The 24,748-nt window shown below is 39.9% G+C and overlaps 1 protein-coding gene across 3 annotated transcripts in view; it reads right to left on the bottom strand.

The window, feature by feature from the left end:
- Positions 1–243: 243 nt before the first annotated feature.
- The window catches only part of LOC124776961 (ovalbumin-related protein X-like), a 109,848-nt gene continuing 85,343 nt past the window's right edge, over positions 244–24,748 (bottom strand). For 2 of the 3 annotated variants that reach the window (XM_047252197.1, XM_047252195.1), the window contains exons 5-9: positions 22,621–22,835; positions 20,793–20,906; positions 20,226–20,411; positions 7,448–7,589; positions 244–424 (exon numbers count right to left, since the gene is read on the bottom strand). In XM_047252197.1, coding sequence (XP_047108153.1) covers positions 300–424; positions 7,448–7,589; positions 20,226–20,411; positions 20,793–20,906; positions 22,621–22,835 — 782 coding nt within the window. In that variant the 3' untranslated portion in view covers positions 244–299. The remainder of the gene's footprint in view (positions 425–7,447; positions 7,590–20,225; positions 20,412–20,792; positions 20,907–22,620; positions 22,836–24,748) is intronic. The other variant, XM_047252198.1, reaches the window with a different exon arrangement.

Genomic DNA, 24,748 nt, shown 5'->3' with positions numbered 1-24,748 from the left:
AAATTGATGGTGTCATTGCAACCATAGAAATATGAAAGTGGGAGAGAAAAAGAGTGGAAAGTGGGAGAGAAAAAACAGTGAACAAGAAAAAAGGAAAGAGTTTTTTCCCAATGCACAGTGGATGACCAATAATGTTCAAATCAACTGTTTGTTTACTATTTCAGTCTTGGAATTTCTATGCTCAAAAATTGGTATTCATATTTAAAACTTGAAACTCAACACCAGGATCATTATAACACAGAGTTCATGTATATTATCATTTATTACTCCTATAATGGAGGTACAGGAAAAATGTTAAATTAAGAAAACCGCCCACAAAATAATACTGTGTTACTGTCTTTGTGTAATACAAAAAAGAGATATGGATGGTCCGCTGTAAATGAGATGACCTCCTGGAGAGATCTCTTCTGACGACACATGACACCTGTAACAGAAAAGGTAAGTGAGTTATAGCTACTCAGCTTTAGCTAAAAGTTTCTGATAAATTAAGTTATAACACCTTTCTATCTGACAATATTTCCAATATAAATTATCATTTTTTTCTTTTTCTCCAGAGCTGTACCTGCTCTTTTGTACACACGAGGAAAAAGACACATAGATGCTTATGTAAGGTGTGTCCTACACTGATTTGCATGAGTAGAAATGGGCAGCTTTTCAAACTTTTGTTGTTTAGGAATGTATCTGAGTGCAGTACAATTTCCAAGGTTCATTGTTACTCTCTGTTATCAGCATTGGATATACTCTTGTTCTGTGACTGCATAAACTGTTCAGCTCATTGACTGTGTGGTCTTCCTAAATATCTCGTATCTTGGGGTTGATATTGGAATGCTTGTAAATCATGACTAGAGAACTAAGTTCTCCAATATAATTTAGAAACTTAAATATGAAAGTGGGAGAGAAAAAGAGTGGAAAGTGGGAGAGAAAAAACAGTGAACAAGAAAAAAGGAAAGAGTTTTTTCCCAATGCACAGTGGATGACCAATAATGTTCTTCCAAATAATATAGTTGTCCAAGCTTAATTCATGTGATGCAAAGGAATTAATACCTTTATTGCCGCTTCTATCCGAAACCAGCATGAGAACATCCTTTGTCTAACAAATTTTAATGAATGAAGCCACAAAAGTTTCATTCTTGTTGGCCATTAGAGTGTTTTGTATGCACATTTACAATAAAATAATTAAAAAATTACATATTTATCATTATACTACAAGTCAGTGCAAATGATGTGTTTCTCAGTACCCAATCATCAATCAGCCATGCCAGGAATACTTCAAAATCACATCATTGCAAATTTTCATAAATATTTGATCTGTCTTGTCCTTAGTTACAGATTTAAAAAAAATTGTAATTGGATTCTGTCATAATTGCAATTGAATTAGTCTATTTGATAGATTGTATGAGAGAAAGCAAAATGTAACACGTCATGAACTTATTATAGGGATGAAGAGATGAAAATAAATACTTGCCAACAGATTTTCTCTCTCTACTTGAATGCTCTGTGAAATCTAGCATTAATTTACAGCAAATTTCATCCAATGTTGTATCTTTTTTAATTCTATCCTTATAATTGGTCCTAATGCCTCAAATACACGTCTTTTTCCCTACTTACATTATACATCATTTTTCTCTGTATCTAGAAGAAACATAGTGGAAAACACTTGAAAATACAAACACCAAACAAAAAATGAAACACTGCCTACTGTCAAATGGCCACTCCACTCCCAACACTGACTGCCGTCAGCTGACCCCTGTTTGTACAATCACATCGCGATTACGGGCAGCATGGGGTTCACTCCTGAGCCTCAGGACGTGCGCTAGCAGCGCATGTCGGGTGTTTCAAGCGTCAACTTCGCGTCTCAATATCTCGGGATGTAATGGGAATATTGTGATGCAATCAACACCATTGTGTATGTGCTTTGTCATGCTATGGATTGCTGAAGAAAAAATATAGGAGGTCCATTTTAAAAAAACATAAGTTTGTGTTAAAAAACACATATGCTTTTGTTTTAGAATGTTTCCAAATATGTACAGTCATGGGCCCCAGCCCTACATTGATACCGGTGAAAGTCATTTTCCAACAGCTGTTATTGTTCCAGAGGTATTTTGGGTGGACAAGATAGCTGGTACACCCTGTATATGGCCCCTTTATTGGACACTTATTAATTAATAGCTGTCATTAAACAATTTACAATCTTCTTGGAGTTAAGTTTGCTTTAGTTACTGAAAATGTTTTTGCTCGATTGCATTTAAACCATGCCGGGTAGAATTTTTTTAATGTAACTGAGAATAGAACATGAGCTCTGAACTACCTCTTTTAGCGCAGCTGTTTTATTGCTTGAGTGTGATCAAGTGCTGTAATTAGAAATTTCTAGTACAAATATGAATGACACTTAATCTATCATGAACAAGGACATTTTCATTCCAAATTTGGTTTTTAGTAAATAACTGAAAGTTAGTAGAAGTAGCTTACTGGTGTCACTTATTTAATTTTTTTACATCAAACAGAGGCTACATACAAATTTTGATCTTTCTGAGTCTAATGCTTAGCACCTTCAATTTTTCATAAAAATGTCGATTTGGACCAAAATATTGCTCTGATCAAGTCAAAACTAGTAACTTTTAATTGTGACATATATTTGCAAATTCTGAACAACTTTTAGCTTTTTATCCTATTATTCAGCGCCACTTTTTTTTCTTAAGATTGTATGTTTTGCCTAACATATTCATTTGATCATTCTGAGGCCTCAACAAAGTTAACATTAATATACTGAAGCATACACTGACGAAAATTGGAAAAGTTATTTTAATTTTCAATTTCACTCATAAATTATGCCTTTGTAAGTTAACCACAGGTGCATTATGATGATGTGGCACTAGTAGTAGTGAACTGGGGTAAGCCACAGCATACTTGCTTGCCATTGTGACTCTTCATCCAGCCATCCTAAATAGTAAATCTCCTACATTGATGAGCAATACTCAGGTATCAGTGGAATGAGAATTTTGTAAGCTACCTCCTTCATGGGTGGACAACACTTCCTGGGGATTAGTTTTATGTGGTGAATACACTTTAAATTGCTGTCTATGCTCACTCCCAGACATTTGATTGATATGACTGGTTCCAATGGCTGTTCTACAATTATGCACACATGCAATAATAGACCTTTCCAACTACTGATGCACACTATGTTACATTCGTTTATGTGAAGGATCGACTGTCAATCTCTGAAACAAGTGTCGATTCTCTGCAGGTCCTCCTTCATTTTGTTACAATTTTCTCTCATTGCAACATTTCTATATACAACAACATACATGTGAACAGTGTCAGGGAGCTTCCACCATTATTTCCTAGCTTGTTTATTTATATTGTGAACAGTAACAGTCCTATAACACTTCCTTGAAGTATGCTCAAAGTTACTTTGACATCTGAAGATTTCTTTCTGTTATAATGACTTGTTCTATACACAAGGAATTGTTTGATACAATTACAAAACTAAAAACCAAACTAGTGTGACATTCTGTACATACCTATTTTATTGGTTAGGTAATGGAGTGTAACTATAGCCTTCCGTAAGTCAAGGCACACAGGATAAACATGTCTTAGCACAAAGCATGTTCCATAATTCTACAGCAGACTGACATCAGTGATGTAAGCCTATATTTGTGTGTATCTATTCAATGATGCTTCTCAAAAATGGGAATGACTTGTACATTTTTCCAATCACTTAGAATGCTATGTTCCTCCCTTTACCAACAGCAGATGATTAGTAGAAGAGGTGCAATTTCTTCTGCATAGACAATATAGATTTATACTGATATATCACCTACCCCAGTCACCTTTCCTCTGATTTGTGATATTAACTATCACATAAAAAAAAAAAATCAAAGTGGAAACATGTAACTTAGCGCTGGTCTTAGACCTTCTCTAGACATTTAACCTCCAATGCAAAACACATTTCCTAATGATGGACAACTTGGCAGAGGCTTTGGTTTAGAAGCTTGCGCTTTGGCTGTTTGGGAAATGTTAGTCCTCAAAAAGCATCTTGTTATCATTATAGAATTGCCTAATGTGCAGTGGTTTCTTCCTCCACGGAAAGAGGATAAGTCACTGGATGCCACGTCAGGAGAATATGGAAGGTGGAGCAAAATTTGATCCCTGAAAGGAGCAGTATGTTTGATTGTGCCCTATTTAGTATGAGATGGAGCACTGTCATGGAGCAAAAGCACCCCCTTTGACAGAAGGAAGTAAGATCAGAGTTTTACATTCTGTTGACAGCACAATCATTACAGGTGGAGTAAAAGCTTGGATTACGAAAGGATGGGGAAAGAAACTGACCATGCCCTTTTTCAAAGGATCCATCTTGGCACTTGGCTGGAGTGATTTAGGGAGATTGTTGAAAATTTAAACCTGGATGGGTTGTTCACAATTTGAATTGCCGTCCTCCTAAATGCACTGTGCCACCTCACTCTGTCTTGAACAGCTTCCACAGCACTTCATCTGGAGAGCCTCACACAATAGCATCAAGAGATTTTATTAGTATGCTCCTGTGATGGTTTGCCCCTTATGAGCATGATATGTTAGCATGACACCATGGAAATCTCTAGAAACATTCACAAAAATAATAAATTTTTGAAAACATAATGTAACTGGATGGATAAAAAATCCAAGAACCAAGTGGTGGCAGGAGAACACACATATAAAGGTTGTTAAATACGCAAGCCTTCAGAGTCAGTGGCTCCTTTTTCTGGTAGAAGGATGGAAGGGGAAAGAACAGGGGTGAAGGAAAAGGAATGGTGGTTTAGGAAATGGGAAGAGTTTGGAAAAGTTGGCCAGGACCCCAGGTCATGGGAGTCTTACCAGACATTATGAGAAAGAAAGACTGATTGTTGGGGACTGCATCAGATCAGATTTTTCAAATCTGTTATATGTGTGTTCTCCTGCCACCACTTGAGTAATTTTTTTAAATCCATCCAATTGCATTATCTTTTCAAGAAACAATCAGCATCACCTTCCTTTATGATTGTTGGGCTTCATCATTTTCAGTGCTTATGAAGCCATATGTTTCCACTGCCTGTTTTCTCCTTTGTCTTGGTGCTATAATCATACACCCAGCACTCATCCATAGTGATTAAGTGGCTAAAGAAGTTATCTGGATTCCTGACACAACTGCAACATTTCCACTGATGCCTCAGCCAAGTAGGTTTTTGAATGGGTCTGAGCAGTTACAGTACCCAGCATGTTCAAAATGGTGATGTTGAAAAGTAATCCATGGTTTTAATCTATGGTGGATTTGGACTCTTTCCACTATAACCTTGATCATAACAAACCTGTCTTTTGGCACCAGGGCCTCTGCTTCTTGTGCAAATTCCTGTTTCTCAAATAGAGTTAGCCTGTCACTTTGTACTTTGTCAATCAGACTTGGTTGACCACAATGGAAGCATTTGCACCACACAACCACTCTGTCATTTGATGGTGCTTTGTTGCCATACACTTTCAACAGCTTAGTACCGATAGTTACAGCATTATTCCCTTGGTGTAAATTCCTGCCAGTCCCCATTCTCAACTGTCCCTTCTCTCTTTCTTGATCTCACTCTTTATTCTCTTATTATTTTCCACCTCATTTCTTCCCTCTCCTCACATTATACTTCCCTTTTCCCAACTGCAATATCTCTCTCTCTCTATTATGTTAAATCTTCAGTTTTGTGATTATTAGCATAATCAATCATTATTCTGCCACTGCCACTGAGAGCAACCTCTCCCCACTCTTGCTTCTCCGTATCCGCCCCATGTTCCCCTTGTGCTACACAGCTTAAGGAAGTAATCAAGATTATTGTTTAACATCCTGTTGACAATGTGATTGGAGACTGAACATAATCTCATATTGGCAAAGGGTGGCAATGGAAATAAGCCATGTCATTTCAAAAGTTACAGTCCTAGTATTTGACATATACAGTTGAGAGAGATCATGGGAAACCTAAATCTTGTTAGCCAAATGAGAATTTGAGCTGCCATCAACCTGAATGAGAGTCTAGTGTTTTAATGTTGTGCTTCTTCACATCATTTCACACATGTTTTCCATAAACAGTTGCTGGTGTGGATGATGAGGAAAGGCTGTAGCTGCACATCTTTTTCTCCTCTCAATTGTTAAAGCCCTCTCCTTTTCACCCACATTTATCTACATGGGCTACTGCTTATAAACAGCCATTGTCCCTGTGGCCACAATAGTATGTGTTTTGGTGCCTGTGCTTCTGCATAAGAGACCATATATGTGCCTACCACCAATCAGCTGCAGATAAACAGTTAACATTTTTAAGGTTAATTTCCCATCTCAGTCCTTACATATCAAATGCGTAATAGATTAACACATGTTTTTCACTGGTAAGATACATCTAGAATGGCTCAAATACGAGATTTGTTGGAGTAGTAAGAGCAGAATTTATCTCGTTCTCCCTTCTTTTTGCATGCATTTTTTCCTGTAATCTACAGGCTTGCTAATTTTCTACTATCTAAATATAAATATTGTGTATGAAATGGTTGATGACTGAGGGATAGAAACAATGACGACTATTATAACTATGCCTGAAGTGCTGCAAAATTCCTGTCCTGTGACCAAGTGAGGTGCACAGAGGTTAGTATGCTGGACTCACTTTCAGGAAAACAACTGTTAAAACCTGTGTCCAGCAATCCAGATTTAGGTTTTTCATAATTTCCCTAAATCACTACAAAAAAAATGCCAGGGTGGTTCTTTTGAAACTGTGTGTCCAATTTATTCCTCCATGCTTAAAACAATCTGAGCTTGTGCTCTGTCTCTAATGACATCAACATCAACAGAATGTTAAACCCTAATCTCCCTTCTAGTCCTGGGGAAAAAAAAAAAAAAACAAATGTCTATTTTTTCAGCTCTTCATCTTTATGAAATAAAAGCTAAAAGCCCTTTCTTTCCTGAAGTCTGTAAAAAGAGTATTTATGCTGTAAATAATTGAGAACTGATTGCAACAAGATTACACAAAATTAATTTTGTGATCTACCAGAAGGTTTTATTTACATCTCTCCCCTAATCTTGGAAAGAAAGTGGCTGACACCTAGTAAGCCATAAAACATGCCCTAAAATACACACAGTATCCCAGAAGGAATTGTCAATATTCAGAAATAAGACAGGGTTTATCATTTGAAGCAAAAAACATAATATGGAGATATGTTCTATTCCAAATGGTTTCCAAGATACAATACATTTAATTTACACAGTTACTTATTTTCCATGTTATTCAGTACACTGTCAGGGTTACACATGTACATATGCACAACAGTTAGTAAAATTACAACAGGCATTTTACAGAGTATCAATTGAAAAATATGTATTTTTAAGACCTTTAAGCATTGCCATATTTCTTGCTGAATATGGAACCAGATAAAGCTGCAGTGATAGAAAAGAAACAGCTATTATACCCACCAGATGCAGCTGCTGCCTCGGTTCCTTCCTCACTGACTTCAATAAATGCCTTATGGAATATCTGACTGACACATAAAAGTGAACTGCCTATTATTCCACTTAAATTTGCTAGTTTCTCATCAAAAATCTCTTTCATTCCCAGCTGCAATAGGATTTAAGCAGAAATTACTGTCATAAATCATTAGAATTTCTTGCTTGTTTTCTATATTAATTGTTCTGTGCAGAGCTGCATCACTTGTAGGTTCTAAAATTAAAAATTTTATCCAGTGCATCCACTGAAATATGTAACTGTTACAAAGCTGACATCATTATGGATATGATTAAGCCTTAACAGGAAATATAACATTTTTAATTTTAAAAGTTGGAATATTAAGACAAAAGTCTGTAAAGAGCTTATATTCACAAACTTCTAGTTTAACCTAACATTGTAAAATCAGACTCAACAAAAAACAACTTTCAGTGAGGGCATCATACTATGTGCACACACATGCTTGTTTTGTACTCTGAATATTTCAGAAGGCTTCTGGAGAGTTTTGTGCTTCATAGGAAACTCTGCTAAATTAATTGTTCTGGGGCTACTATTTACGCATTTTCATTTAGAGAAATATAGTCTTAGCCCCTTTATTGGTAAAAGTTGTTATTACTTCCACAACTAATTTCCACAACCATTCAGAGTAACTAGAATACTTCCTGTCTAATTACTGTGGTTTGGTTTTTGTTTTCACATAGACTTTTTTAAGGTCTATGTTTTCAAAAGACAGCACCACCAAATAACTGCAGACATCATAAAATCATTTAGCGGATAAACAAAAATTACTGTTTGGACACCACTAAGCTTAACAACTAAAATATATTTTGAATTTTTCATCAAAACATAATAATCCTGTTCAGTTGGAAAGATGGGTTCTCAGACCACTACAGAAAACTGCAAAATCAAAAGGTGTTTCCATGTATGTGCTATGCATAACATAACATCATTTGGAAGCCACATAAAATAAGCAATGACACCTACAGGGTGTAATATAAAGAAAACTGTATGGCTATATGCTGTACACAAAAAAGGAGTAAAATCCTAGGCTATAGATCTAAATGAGTATTACACTGAACAGCTCTTAGAGTGCCGTTCTTTAGTAACAGACTTGCAAACACACAAGGTAATGGTTTTGACAGTATGCAGGCTGTCCTTCAAAATATGTCTGAATCATCATCTGGAGGAAATTTGAATGGGTACTAATAGGGCTTATTAAAAACAACTGAAAAGTCATTATATGTGGAGATTTCAATACTGATTTAATTCTGGATAGCACTAATCGAGGGTAGCTATCATTACTGACATCTGACTTTGAAGCTAGGCTGTAACTCAGCGGCAACTGATAAATGTTGTAGGAAAGTTCTTGTAGAATGTAAATAATTTAGGATTATAGGAGACCACTCACCGAAAAACAGAAGTGTTGAGTCATTGGTAGGCACACACAAAAGAAGGAAAACTTACTAGTTTCTGGACTTATCCTTTTTTATTTATTTATTTTATTATTCATCTTTAGGCATTAAAAAATGCAATTGATGTCGTCATTTGTGTACATATACAGTTTACATAACTAACAGAAATGGTGTAATATATTGTAGATAATTATTGTCTAATAAGATACAAAATTTTGTCCTTGATGCTGCACAAGGTATTTGCATTATATTTACATGTATAAGTTTAATCTAAGTGAAACTATATTAGTACCAGTACTTAAGATCATCTTTAGTGCACATTATAAACTCTTCTATTGTATAAAAAGCTTTTTCTCTAAGCCATTTCTTTGTGACACTTCTAAACTCATTCAGTGACACATTATGTGCCTCTATTGGCAACATGTTAAATAGTTTTACTCCCATGTACCTGTAACTATCTTGAGTTTTCTTTAATCTAGCAACTGGGGTGTCAATTTGCTGTTTTATACGTATGTCATGGTGATGGATAGATTGTCGCAGTTTGTGACTGTGTTGGTTTTCTTTTGTGTGTATCAGACAACTTAGTATAAAGAGGGCTGCAACTGTTGGTACTTTTAGATTTTTGAAATATGGTCTACAAGACTCATTATTTCTGACTCCATGGATGCATCTGACTGCCTTCTTTAGCCAAATGAAAACTTGTTTTGCTCCAGGTGAGTTTCCCCACAACAAAGTGGCATATGTTAAATGGGTGTGGAAAAAGGCATAGTATGCATTGAGTAATAACTTACCACTAACACATGACCTTAGTTTACCTAACAAATATGTCACACATGCTAACTTAGTACAAATATAATCGGTATGGCTCTTCCACGTTAATTTTGAGTCAAGATGGATCCCAAGTAGTTTAGCTGAGACACAATCAATCTTATCACTCTTAACACCCAAGCTAAAGAGAATATTTACAGTTTTATCATGATTTATATGCAAATCATTGTGTTGGAACCACTTGATGGTTGCTCTGAGATGAGCCTCACTTTCCTCGTTTAATTTTCCTTAATCTTTCCCTGCTTTAACAAAAGTTGTATCATCCGCATAGAGTGTGGATTTACATAACATGGTGCTGGGTAAGTCATTTACATATATTATAAAAAGTAAAGGTCCAAACACAGAGCCTTGTGGTACACCCTGCATGATATCCAAGACATTTGACCTCATATTGTTAAAATGCACAATTTGTTTTCTGTTGCTCAGATACGATCTGATCAGAGATAGTTGTGCAGTTTTTCTAGTAGTATCCTGTGACTGACAGAGTCAATTGCCTTGCTGAGGTCCACAAGAGTGGCATTAACTGATAATCCTGATTCGAATGATGACAATATACAGGGTGTTACAAAAAGGTATGGCCAAACACTCAGGAAACATTCCTCACACACAAATAAAGAAAAGGTGTTATGTGGACATGTGTCCGGAAATGCTTAATTTCCATGTTAGAGCTCATTTTAGTTTCGTCAGTATGTACTGTACTTCCTCGATTCACCGCCAGTTGGCTCAATTGAAGGAAGGTAATGTTGACTTCGGTGCTTGTGTTGACATGCGACTCATTGCTCTACAGTATTAGCATCAAGCACATCAGTACGTAGCTCAGTGCAATGTTTACAAATGCAGAGTTGGCAGATGCCCATTTGATGTATGGATTAGCACGGGGCAATAGCCGTGGCGCAGTACGTTTGCATTGAGACAGATTTCCAGAATGAAGGTGTTCCGACAGGAAGACGTTCGAAGCAATTGATCGGCGTCTTAGGGAGCACGGAAAATTCCAGCCTATGACTCGCGACTGGGGAAGACCTAGAACGATGAGGACACCTGCAATGGACGAGGCAATTCTTCGTGCAGTTGACGATAACCCTAACGTCAGCGTCAGAGAAGTTGCTGCTGTACAAGGCAACTTTGACCATGTCACTGTATGGAGAGTGCTACGGGAGAACCAGTTGTTTCCGTACCACCTACAGCGTCTGCAGGCACTATCAGCAGCTGATTGGCCTCGACGGGTACACTTCTGCGAATGGTTCATCCAACAATGTGTCAATCCTCATTTCAGTGCAAATGTTCTCTTTACGGATGAGGCTTCATTCCAACGTGATCAAATTGTAAATTTTCACAATCAACATGTGTGGGCTGACGAGAATCCGCATGCAATTGTGCAATAACGTCATCAACACAGATTTTCTGTGAACATTTGGGCAGGCATTGTTGGTGATGTCTTGATTGGGCCCCATGTTCTTCCACCTACACTCAATGGAGCACGTTATCATGATTTCATACGGGATACTCTATCTGTGCTGCTAGAACATGTGCCTTTACAAGTACGACACAACATGTGGTTCATGCACGATGGAGCTCCTGCACATTTCAGTCGAAGTGTTCGTACGGTTCTCAACAACAGATTCGGTGACCAATGGATTGGTAGAGGCGGACCAATTCCATGGCCTCTCCTGACCTCAACCCTCTTGACTTTCATTTATGGGGGCATTTGAAAGCTCTTGTCTACGCAACCCCAGTACCAAATGTAGAGACTCTTCGTGCTTGTATTGTGGACGGCTGTGATACAATATGCCATTCTCCAGGGCTGCATCAGCGCATCAGGGATTCCATGCGACGGAGGGTGGATGCATGTATCCTCGCTTACGGAGGACATGTTGAACATTTCCTGTAACAAAGTGTTTGAAGCCACGCTGGTACGTTCTGTTGCTGTGTGTTTCAATTCCATGATTAATGTGATTTGAAGAGAAGTAATAAAATGAGCTCTAACATGGAAAGTAAGTGTTTCCGGACACATGTCCATATAACATATTTTCTTTCTTTGTGTGTGAGGAATGTTTCCTGAAAGTTTGGCCGTACCTTTTTGTAACACCCTGTATATGTAACAACATCTTCAAGTCCTTTTGCCATTGAAACACCTGAAGCCATACTGAAAGTCACTAAGAATATTATTCACAGACAGATGTTGACTGATTTGGAGCTGTATGCAATATTCCACTACTTTTGATTGATGGTACAAGGGAGATTGGACAGTAATTATTAGGACAAGACTTGTCACCTTTCTTGTGCAGTGGAGTAATGAGTGCCATTTTTAAAGATGAAGGGAAACAGCCACTGACAAACATCCAGTTCATAAGAGAACAGAGTGGATGTGCTATTACATCTGCTATTTTTTTATTATCAAATTGGAGAGACCATAAATGTCTTCTAATTTTGAGTAACTTAATTTTGCTATTGCACTTTTAATATCTGTTACTTTTACTTCTTTCCATTTAAACACAGGAACCATATCCTCAAAATTTTGTAGAAATGAATTTCTATTATTTGAGATATGGTTGTTGTCACATTTATGGATATGTTCATTTGCAGCACTGTTATTCATACTGGCAGCATTAATGAAGAAAGTGTTGAAATCATCCGGTGTGATACAAGCATCACATGAATTATTTTTGTTAACATCTTTATTTCTACCCAGATGAGTCTTGATAACAGTCCAGGCTGCTTTGCATTTATTTTGGGACATATTAATATAATCATCATTTGCCTTGCATCTGCTTAACCTAATTTCTGTCTTGTATTTGTTCCTCAAACTTATGTAGTTTGCTTTTTTGGCTTCACTATTTTTTGATTTGTCATAGGAAATCATTAACAGAGTTCTGAGCCTTTGTAGGTCAGGTCATGGACATGACCAGATCCAGCTGTTCATCCAAATTTCAATGGTCACTGCCAAGCTTTGGCCAAGAGCAAAGTTGACCACCTAGTGAGAGATCACACTTCTGAGCACACCATGCTCAACTTCAGTGGCTGCTTCATAACCTGTGCATCCACTCCCTGCTCCCTCAATAAGAGCTTCTTTCAATTGCATAATTGGTAACTGTTCTTACAACACAATCTTTGATCTTGTAAATCTCCTGACCTCAATCTCTGCTAGTCACTATACCACACATTATACCCCTGTTCTCATTTCTCCCATCCCTCCCACTCTCTTCTCACTTCACTCTACTTCAATCCATCTGTTGATTAATCTATCTTTGTTTAATCTTCCTATCCTCCCAACCTACACCTCACCTTTTTTTATGTGCCTTTCCTGCATTAGGACCAGCTCACCAGTGGTCCTCTCAACTTCACTTAACACAGGCCCCCAGTTGGGCTGCAACTCAGGGACAATGCAGGCATACACATGTAGCTAGTAGTTCTTCCTACTGTACCTATGTTTACTCTGGAGTTCTGTTTGTCAAAAGAATTTCTCTTAAAAAGCTCTAGTTAAGCAACTGGAATTCATCGTGGTTTGACAAATAGTGATTTGCTTCTGGTAATGAGCTCTGATTACATTTCGTTTGTTGTAGCTTTTGGGAGGTCTGATGTCTTCACGATCATATTTTCAATAAATTGACATCTTTTAAAGTAAATCCCAATGGCCATGTTATAAACACTGCCTGTCATAATGCTGTCTCTGTTGGGTGCTTTTTACAACTTTCAATGATAGGGAAGTCCACAGGGAGAGGCAGATCATGTTCAAGATGTGAATGAAAATTCAAGTTATTGCCATGTGAAAACGTTTTCATGAATTAGCAGTTAATTAAGAATACCTGGTCATGTCAACATTTAGGAGAGCAAGGAAGGCCACTCCTCAGAGTTAGCCCAACAGTGCTCACTGAAGCATGCCATGAAGTTAATGGAATCTGTTGTAAGCGAGACAGGAACGATCAAGGGGTTGCCGCAAATGAAAATGCGGTGGGACCAAATGGGAGCGGCCTGCCAACAAACAAGATGGACGGATGGGAATGGAAGGACAAGCATGACGACAGACAACCGAGCCAGACACCAAGATCAACAACGAAGTATTAGCAACAGGTTACAAGAGATAACCTCACGATATCAAAACAACGTCCACTCGTAAACGGGAAGTAAGCACACGCAATGTAAACAAGATGTCAGTAAGCAAACTCCACAGTGGTGGGGCCAGGAGCACATGCAGTCACAGTGTACAGTACGACTACTGCAGAGACCTGTAGTGGTCATTGAGTTCCATGCTGTCTGGTGTGGATTCGAAACCCACGGCGCTCAGTACCAGATCCCTCCCCCCTGAAACTTGTGTGCAGAGGCGAAAATGCCCTGGACGGTGCTGCAGTGGGCGGCAGATGGGAGAAGACCCAGGTGCGTCAACTGCCATTGTCGGGGAGGAAGGGACATCCGAGGTGTCCATGATGGCTGACCCAGAGGCCAGGGCATCGGAGGGAGCCTCCAATGCACCTGGGGGTGAGGAGGGCTGGTGGCAGGCTCGTTGGGAGGCAGCAACTGGGGGCAGTGGCGGTGACTCAGGGACCACATCTGTACCCGAAGGAGGGAGTGTAGGAGGAGGCGGCGGCGGGAGTCCCGCGGGGGTATGGGAGCAGAGCTGGTTCTGATGGCGGCACTCCAACCCTTTCGACATCTGCACTGACATTACACGTTGCCCATGGGCCGAGACGACCGTGGTGGGCATCCAACTCACCCTGCTCCCATACATATGGACCCACATGACCGCTTCAGGGAAGTAACGCTGAGAGGGCTGGGAGCTGGGGTGGGAGGGTGATGGCATCAGCAAATGGAGCAGTGTCTATGGCTGTCGCCCATGGAGGAACTCCGCTGGACTATGTCCGTCAATTGGCATGGTGCGATATGTGCTCAAGAACAGGGTGAGGGCCTACGTGGTTGGAGCTGTTACGACCGCCTTTGTCAACTGTTGTTTAAATGTGCGGACAAGCCTCCCCGCTGTACCATTGGAGGAAGGGTGGAAAGGTGGGCTACGGATATGTTTGATACCGTTGGCCAGACAGAAGTTGTGGAATGAGGATACTGTGAATTCGGGGTCATTATCAGAGACCAATGTGTGAGGCAGTCCCTCAATGGCGAGAACTTGGGCCAGGGCCGTGAGTGTGGCCTCTGTAGTGGTGGACGCCATGTGGATGACATATGGGTATTTGGAGTAGGCATCAACGATAAGTAACCACATGGACCCCAAAAATGGGCCCGCAAAATTGAGATGGATGCGAACCCAGGGCTGGCGAGGCACAGGCCAGGGTGCGAATGACTGAGGGGGGCTTGCGTGGTGACGCATGCACACAGTGCACCTGCGGACCAAGTGGTAAATATCGCCACTGGGCCAATAGATGTGCCAGCAAACCAAAACTTTCATGCAGGACATACCCCAGTGCCGCGGTGTAACAAACTGAGCATGTGATGTCAAAAATCCGGAGGGATGACCACCCGATGGGCATCCGACTCCGTGGCCAACAGAAGTACATCATCAACCACGGAGGGCCTGTGGGACAGAAGATGCCAGGAGCTGAAGGCGGTCCACATCCAACGAGTAATATAGGAGGTCCAACCAAGGACCATGTAGCAGAGGACCTGCCACAAGATAGGGTCATGGCACGTAACTGTGGCAATGTGAGCAGCCATAAGAGGTGTACTGTCCAGCACATCCCAGTGGGCAGAATCAATGTGAAAGCAGAGGAAGTCCTGTTTGTCAAACGCAGGATCTAGGCCTGCTGGGAGACATGACAAAGTGTCCGCATTAGCATGGTGGGTGGTGGGCTTATACTGGATGGTGTGCATGTAATTCCGTAAAAATAATGCCCAGTGCTGGAGACATTGAGCCGTCCTCTCTGGAAGGTGAGAGTGGGATCCGAAAAGCATAACTAAGGGTTTATGGTCTGTCAGGAGGGTGAACTTTGCCCCAAAGAGATAGATGTGAAATTTTTAGATGGTGAACACTATCACCAGGACCTCCTTTTCAATCTGAGAGTAGTTCTGTTGTGCTGGGGTCTTAGATGCATAAGCTATGGGCTGTTCTGAGCCATCAGTATTCCGATGTGCAAGGACTGCCCCAATGCCGTATGTCAATGCATCAGCTGCCACAACCAAGGGGCAGTCTGGAGAGAAGGTAATAAGGCAAGAGGCGGACTTCAGCATTGTCTTTAAATGGAGAAAAGCCTGAAACTTCCTGGCAAATTAAAACTGTGTGCTGGACCGAGACTTGAACTCGGGACCTTTGCCTTTTGCGAGCAAGTGCTCTACCATCTGAGCTACTCTTCACCTTCTGTGAAGTTTGGAAAGTAGGAGTTGAGGTACTGGCAGAAGTATAGCTGTGAGCATGGGGCCTGAGTCATGCTTGGGTAGCTCAGATGGTAGAGTACTTGCCTATGAAAGGTAAAGGTTCCGAGTTTGAGTCTCGGTCCGGCACACAGTTTTAATCTGCCACATCAGCGCACACTCTGCTGCAGAGTGGAAATCTCATTCCGGAAACATCCCCTAGGCTGTGGCTAAGCCATGTCTCCGCAATATCCTTTCTTCCAGGAGTGCTAGCTCTGCAATGTTCAGTGGCCTAGCGGTTTTAGGTGCATAGTCCGGAACCGCGCGACTGCTACGGTCGCAGGTTCAAATCCTGCCTCGGGCATGAATGTGTGTGATGTCCTTGGGTTAGTTAGGTTTAAGTAGTTCTAAGTTCTAGGGGATTGATGACCACAGATGTTAAGTCCCATAGTGCTCAGAGCCATTTGAACCATTTTTCTGCAATGTTCGCAGGAGAGCTTCTGTGAAGTTTGGAAAGGAGGAGTCGAGGTACTGGCGGAAGTAAAGCTGTGAGGACCGGGCGTGAGTTGTGCTTGGATAGCTCAGGTGGTAGAGCACTTGCCCGCGAAAGGCAAAGGTCCCGAGTCTGAGTCTCGGTCCGGCACACAATTTTAATCTGCCAGGAAGTTTCACATCAGTGCACACTCTGCTCCAGAGTGGAAATCTCATTCTGGAGAAAAGCCTGGTCACAGATAGGAGTACAATCAAAAGTCACCCCTTTGCGATGCAAGTGATGGAGGTGTTGAGCAATGGAGGCAGCTTGGGGTAAAAGCTTTAAGTAATAAGTAACCTTGCCCAAAAACACCTGGAGTTCAGATAAGTCCTTGGGACGAGGAAAGGTCTCAATGGCCTTGACTTTGTGATACAAAGGGTGAATGCCATCTTTGCTAAGCCAGTGGCCTAAGTATTCCACTTCTGTTTGAAAAAGCAACACTAGTCCAGCCAACTGCGTAAACCTGCATATTGCAGAGCATGAAATAAGGTGCTGAGGTTGTGCAAATGTTCCTGGCGGGAATGCCCTGTGACCAAGATGTCATCCAGATAATTCATGCAGGCTGGGATAGGCTGCATAAGCTGCTCCAGGAACCACTGGAAAATTGCCGGTGCCGTAGAGACACCAAATGGAAGGCACTTGTACCTGTATAATCTGAAAGGTGTGTTGATAACCATGATGTTCTGGGAATCGGCATCGAAGGGTAACTGGTGGTATGCCTCAGCCAGGTCGATCTTAGAAAAGTACTCACACCCTCACAAGCTTGGTGAGAAGGTCTTCCTATCAGGGAATGGGGTAAGTGTCTATTAAGGACTGAGCATTGACAGTAGCGCCGAAGTCCCCACACAGCCGAAGGGACCCATTGGGTTTCCGTATGACCACCAATGATGTTGCCCAAGCACTGTATATCATAGGCTCTTGGATGCCAGCAGCCTAGAGCTGATCAAATTCCTGCTTGACTGCTGGCCGTAAGGCCACTGGAATGGGTCTCGCCCAGAAAAAGCAAGGCTGCGCATCCAGCTTAAGTGTGATGTGTGCCTGAAAACATGAAGCACACCTGAGATCCGTTGCAAATAATGATGCAAAAACTGAGCACAGATCATCTGAGTCCTGAAAAGGAACAACCGTGGAAATGACCTTGACTTCACTGGAAATTGAAAAGCCAAACGGTTGAAATGCATACAGGTCAAAAATATTCGAAGCCGATGGAGGGTAGATGACAAATAGGGTAAGGAGCCAGGGAACATGTTTGTATGTCGCCTGGATGATGAACTGCCCACAAAGGGGAATGGAACCATCACGATAGGTGACTAAACTCCAAGAGGGAGGTGACAATGCAGGGGAACCCAGGAGGGTATATGTCGCAATATTAATCAGGGAGACGGTGGCCTCAGTGCTGACCTGAAAACTGACATCCTCAGTGAAAAGACAGAGCATGAGGAAAAGCTTCCACGCTGACAGCTCATCTGACTGCAGAGAATGGACGGTATCCTGAGGCCCAGTTGGGGCAAGACAGGAGCAAGTCGACCAACTATGACAAATAGATCGGATGTGGCCCTCCTCCTCACACAGCGTGCACGTCTTCCAGCAGTAGGGACAATCAGCTCAAGAATGTGTGGTAAAGCACTGTTGGCAAAATAGAAGGGGGTCACACGACCAGTGATGAGGGGTGACTGGAGGCTCTGATGCCTTAGAGATATCGGACAAAGAGGAGTACTGACAGTGCTGGCCTCTGTTGGCCGGGCCATGTCTACGTCGCGAGGGCGGAACCTGCAGAGATGCATTGATCACCACCACTTGCAGCCATGCCATGAGATGCTCATTAGCCACCTGAGCAATTTCAAATGAGTGGGCAATGCGGAGAACATCTTCCAATGAAGGATTATCGAGTTTCAATGCTGCAGTGTGGACCTCAGGATCAGGAGCCAGCTGAACCACCACATCCCGGATCACGGAGTCTGCATACGAAGCCTTACACAGAATGTAAAATCGGATCAATGGCTGAGACCCTGCAAGTCCATGACCCAGGAACGATACAATTGACCAGGCTGTTTATGGCACTGGTGAAACTCCAGCCAAGAGGTGACCACATGGTAGCGCAGTGAATAATAGTTTGTCAGCAAAAGGCATGTCTCCTGGAAAGAGATAGCCACAAGATTGGACAAGGGTGCCAAATTGCAGAGAAGAAAGAATGTGTCTGGGGAGGCCCAAGACTAATACAACGACCTCTGCAAGGGGTCATCCGTGACTTGCAAAGCAGTGAAATGTTGTTTCAGCCGATGTAAGTATGTTACCCAGTCTTCTTTAGCATAATTAAATGGCAGGAACAATGGTGGACGTGGGAAAGCATCGGACACCCAAGGACTCAGAAGCTGTTGTTGTAATGCGTCCCAGGCATCAACTCTGTCTGATAGCAACTACATAGACTTTTGTAAAACGTCTAAATGCAGCTGCTGCAGCTGCATGAGCTGCTGCTGTTGTTCCAGATGACATACCAACTTATCCTCCATGCTAACAATTACTACCATTTATCTCATTGCCAAAATGTTGTATCTGTGACAGGAATGGTCACAGGGTTGCCACAAGTGAAAACACGGCGGGACCAAATGGGAGCGGCCCACGAAGAAACAAGAGGGATGAGTGGGAATGGAAGGACAAGCACGACGACCAGCAACCAAGCCAGACACCAAGATCAACAACAAAGTATTAACAATGGGGTCACAAGAGATAACCTCAAAAAATCAATAGAACATCCACTTGTAAATGGGAAGTAAGCACATGCAACGCAAACAAGATGTCGGTAAGCGAGATATCAACCGACTCAACGTGACTACCAGACTGCCTTGCTGAGTGAGAGGCAGCCACCTAAATACATGACAGGGTATGTCGCTATTGACCACTGGGACCACATGCTCCACCATGGTGCGCTCACGTTAGACTCAGGGCCAGGAGCACGCGCAGTCACGACGTACAGTGCAACTGCTGCAGAGACCTCTAGTGGTCATTGAGTTCCATGCCATCAGGCACCCGCGGCACTTGGTCCCAGAGAATCAGAACATTAATGGTGCTGGTGAGCCATCACCTCAGGACTCTGGAATAACCAAACCTGTACCCAGCCATTATTGGGGAATAACAGGACACTCAGGGTTAGACTCATATCACTGGAAGGGGAGGAGTACTGCAAAGGCTTGAGATGCTGTCTTTGCCCTGGTGTGTCCTATGGATTTGCCTTCTGGGATAATATGGCAAAAGTGAATAAACTATTATTCAGCAAATGTGACCAAAATAATATTGTGTAAAGCAGATTTTTTTAGATGACTTTTCAAATGTTCTGGAATTCTTGCACTTACTTCCACAGTCACTATATAATAACACAATGTGTAAGTTTGCTCCTTGTCTTTACGTTGAAACTGGGGTGACAACAGTGAACACTGGGAAGTGTGCGAATTGAGGGGATAATTGAAAAAATAACGTTAGCCAGATTTTCTGAAATTATCACGTTATCTATAACCAAAAAACAAAAATCTCTGTTCATGGCATCACAAGTCATAGCCATTATAAATATGTATCTAGTACTCAAACAGTTATTAGTGTTTAGTAATTATCAATTTGTCCATGCAAATAACATATAAGCTACAATAAATAACATGAGATTTTGATGGATCAATTACAAAGCAATTTCTTTACCTGTTTCAGTATTTCATCGAGCTGCATTTCTTTTTCTATATTAAATTTAGGCAACAAAACATTTACTTTCATGGGATATAGTTTGTCTGATATTTGATGAAGATTGACTTTCATGATTTTATTTTCCAGCTCATTAATTCCATCAATTTGATTAGGCAAAATCACCAACATACTCAATTGATTACCCTACAAAAAACAAATAGAAAATCATAAACAAATTTAAAGATATCTGAAAATAAATAACAATATTATTGTATTCATGTACAAAATAATCTCTTGATAACCTCAATATGACAACAATGTATTTATAGTGAATGTAAAATATAGATCAAAGGAGAACTGAATTAAGCAAGGAATAATAGATGAGTCTGTCAAGTTTCTGGGCCAGAGATGCAGTATAGATGAGAATGTTACAAAGAGAATTCTAAATGGAAGAAGCAAAGGTAGAATTGGATTTATCACCCCATCACCAATGATGTCATTAGAGATGGAGAGCAAGCTCATAAATGACAAGGACGATGAAGGAAATTGGCTGTTTTCTTTTAAGCGGAACCACTTGGAATTTACCTTAATCAGTTTAGGGAAACCAAAGAAAACTTGAACCAGGACTGCCAGTAAGACACTTGAATCACTGTCCTCTTGAATATAAATCCAATGTGGGAATAAGGAATATGGAAGAAGCTGTATGGACAAACAAACAGAAATTTTGATTCAGGCAGACACAGATGGAAGAGTTAGTGATAAAGGTACAGAAGTTGTAAAAAGACTGCCAGCAGTAATGTATACAACAAGCTCTTATAGAGAGAATATACTAGCAAGCACGAGTTTCCAGAAACTAGAAATGAAATTAATCTAAAAAAAAAAAAAAAAAAAAATGAGTATGCTGGTGGGACATTTATCAGTTTGCAAAGATGGGCTACATGCAGGCTCTCAGTGGTAATCAGTCCATTTGGAATCCAGATGTCCAGGCAGTATTCTATTCTGCCTTAAATATTGCAGAATGTTATGTTCAATAAAGAAGTCTCACCTTAAATCCCTTTGTATGTGTTGAACAATACTCAACAAATAAAGAGTACATTTAGTATATGCTTTCTACACTTGATAACACCATAGCACTTCGACGCACAAGTCGCCGAAGTGGCGTCAAATCGAAAGACATGCACCGGGCGAGCGATCTACCCGACGGGAGGCCCTCATCACACGACATTATTATATTTATTATATTATTATACCGTAGCACTTAAGAAGACCTTGGATAGATCCAAAATTAAATATGATGGGAGGCCAAGAACAAGAATCTATTAATTCCCTGTGTGGTTAATACACATCTTTCCTCAATCAGCGCCAGAAGGAATGAAACATTGAATCATAATTCTGAATAATAAGGGCATTGCAATATCGTACTTATCCGCTGACACCAGGCTAGTGACTTTCCAGTAAAATGTCTTCCCTGTATGCGAATATACATAATGGATGTATGAGTACAGGTTATAGGCACATGGCTGATGACATATGGAAGTTTGGGTCTGGCTGTGAGTTGTGCTCAGCTGTCCTAATGGTAAGGCTCACAATAAGGAGGGAATCTGGGTTTGACTCACGGTCTGGCACAAATTTTCATTGTCGTCATTCCATTTCACATCTGATGGTTTTTCATATTTGCAACTGTGAATGCATTTAATGTAGTCTGGATTTGTCAGTCATTTTTTGCTGAGATGTAAAAAGTACAGATTTGTTCAGTGATTCACTGTTTCTTTTTATATGGGAATAAATGTGACAAGATAAAAGTAAATTTGGATGCTGTTTATGGTGAACCATGGTAATCAGTGATGAAAGTTAGATATCGATTCAGTAAATCTGAGATGCGGTTGAACATTTTGTTGGTTATTGATCGGCTAGGATGCCATGTTGATAGTGATAAAAAAATGGTTTTAATGCTCCACTTCAAGTGGTTGCATCTTGGAATTTCTTGTGGCAACTGTAACAAGGCAGCGATCAACAGAGACAGAGATGTGACCTGTTAATCTTTCATGCAGGTAGAGGTAAGACTGGGGAGCCTTATTAAAAACTATTTTACTAATATAGAAGGGTATAGATATGATATGTGTTTTCTGATTAACAGTTCCTTTCCTGACAGTGGTGTAACTTATGTTACATAGCTGGACTGCACACCTTGCAAGGACATAAAACATGTGTACCACAGAACAGATGTGCTTCCATGACTCTGCATAGCTAAGAACAGGAAAAAGGAATTATGAGAATAACACAGATATTTATATTCTATTTATTAATATACAAAGGTCTTCATAATGTATGGTGTAGTACCTTTGTATTTTCAAATTTTAAAGGCACAATTAGATAATATTATTTTAATTTCACATAACTTTAAAAATGTTACCTGATATGGAAGTTCAAGTATTTGTGCTTCTAGTTCTGGCAAGTTGGCATACATAAATTCTCTTTCTTGTTGCATCATTGACACCTCCTTAGATTGAGATGAAGACATATAGAATGGCATAGGGAAAGTGCTATGCTTAGAAAAAGGATGTTCCCATTTTCCTTTGAAATAAACAGCATTTATCAAGACTAAACGTGTCATGGGATCCAGAGCACCTGAAAAAAATAGTTTTTCAGTGAGGTGGACAGGCCCTATCTTCTAGATATGACTTAGTCTGCATCTGACAATTGTCTCAGTCATTGTAAGAATAAATTCTTAAGTTTGGAATAAATTTGTTACACAAAAGTGCTTGTAAATGAATAAAATTTACTTTTTTACACTGTTTACACATAAAAATAGTTGCATTCCTCGTTAACAGCTGGATGGATTCTTGATGATGTATTAAATCTTGGACTTAATACAAAAAGATGTCCTTTTGATAAACAGTAACTACAGTGTCTGGTTATGCAAGCTAAACGCAACACTTTAAAATTAGCTGCCATATCATTACTTTTGAAAAGCTGCTGATTTTTAATTTAAATGAAATCTCTGCGGTTTGTCTCTTGCTGTCAGCTTTATATTCACATTATGATATTTATATTTCTTAAAAAGACTAACAGTTCTCTACATTTTGAAAGAGTAATGATCTGTTTACAATGTGCATTACTGCTTGTTATGCAGATAACAGGAACCTTCAATCCTCAAATCTAGATAACCAGATAATTTATAGAAGGACTGTTTAATAAGGTAGCCCAAAATTTTCATTCAAATCTGTATAGATTTCTGATGAGTAGGTCCATCCAGAGATTTCCGTGCAGAAAAATATTTCAATACATGCTTTGCTCTATGCTGATGCTCTATCCATTATATGGGATAGTGGAGATATACTACAGTTTGCACTCTTTATTTTAAACAAGACAGTAACAGGATATGATTTGCATATTTCTGTTGACAAAGCAACAACATAAGCATTTATATAAAAGTGGTCAGTAAGAAGAAACAGAGTTATTAAAATTAAAACACTTTAAAAATTTGAGCTGAACAAATTTAGAAATATGTATGAAATAACTATAGAGTACAAACACAGATGACAGTGTGAAAAGCTGCAAAGGATGTGTGGATATAGATTACCAGCAGCAATAATGATATATGCATGAAAAGGAAAAAAAGATATAAGAAGCCTAAGGAATAATTTGGCAATGAAACAGGCTTTTTCCTATCCTAATCTTTAAGGAGAAAAGGTATATGATGTCTGATGAAAGTTTGTTGGTAATCTTTGCACTTGAATGCAGAAACTGACTCTGAATTCTAGAAAGGATGCAAAATATGCAAGAAAATATTGCTGTGTTCTGTAGTGCACTTACATACTTGCTTTTATCAGCAACAAATATGATTAAATAGCAACTATATTGGAAATACAATTTAAGATTCTAAGATCTTTGATGGTGTTCCTGCATGATGTGTAGTCATTTTTTTTTTACAAATATTGTTGCTGCTTCTAGTGAAGGTCACATGCAGAGAAGTGATACCAGTATCGTCTTTATGGTATTGTATCCAAGTTCAAGAAATTTGGTTGATAATTGGGAAGGCCTTGTAAAATTTACATGGAAAAGGCAACTGAAAGAAATGTGGGAGAACTGTTCAGCATATTGACTAATTAGTGTAAAGATAATTTCAACCATACATATTATCATACATGGATATAAAAACAGCCTGCATATTTTAATTAAATACACGTTCCATATGTATGTTCCATATGTAAACCTAAATTCATTTTTAGGTGGTAATATGGACTGTTTCTTGACATTCATAACAATAATCAGGATTGGTTCCTAGAATGAAACAAGTCAAAATATTCCTATGTACATGTCACAATAAGCATTATATCTCAGTTACAGACAACAGCATTATGTGACACAAAATAGCCATATCACATTAAATGCTCAAACGGTCTCCCATAAACAGCAATGAATACATAGCAATGTCTCAAAATGGACAACCAAAGTTATTCAATGATAACTGTTTCCTTTCAATCAGCTGCATAGAGCATTATGGATATGCTGTTCCAGATCACTGATATCATTAATGT

Source organism: Schistocerca piceifrons, chromosome 2 (genome assembly GCF_021461385.2).
Source record: "Schistocerca piceifrons isolate TAMUIC-IGC-003096 chromosome 2, iqSchPice1.1, whole genome shotgun sequence".
NCBI classification, from domain to species: domain Eukaryota; kingdom Metazoa; phylum Arthropoda; class Insecta; order Orthoptera; family Acrididae; genus Schistocerca; species Schistocerca piceifrons.
The sequence above is the reverse complement of the archived record's forward strand: the minus strand, read 5'-3'. Positions and strand labels throughout refer to the sequence as shown.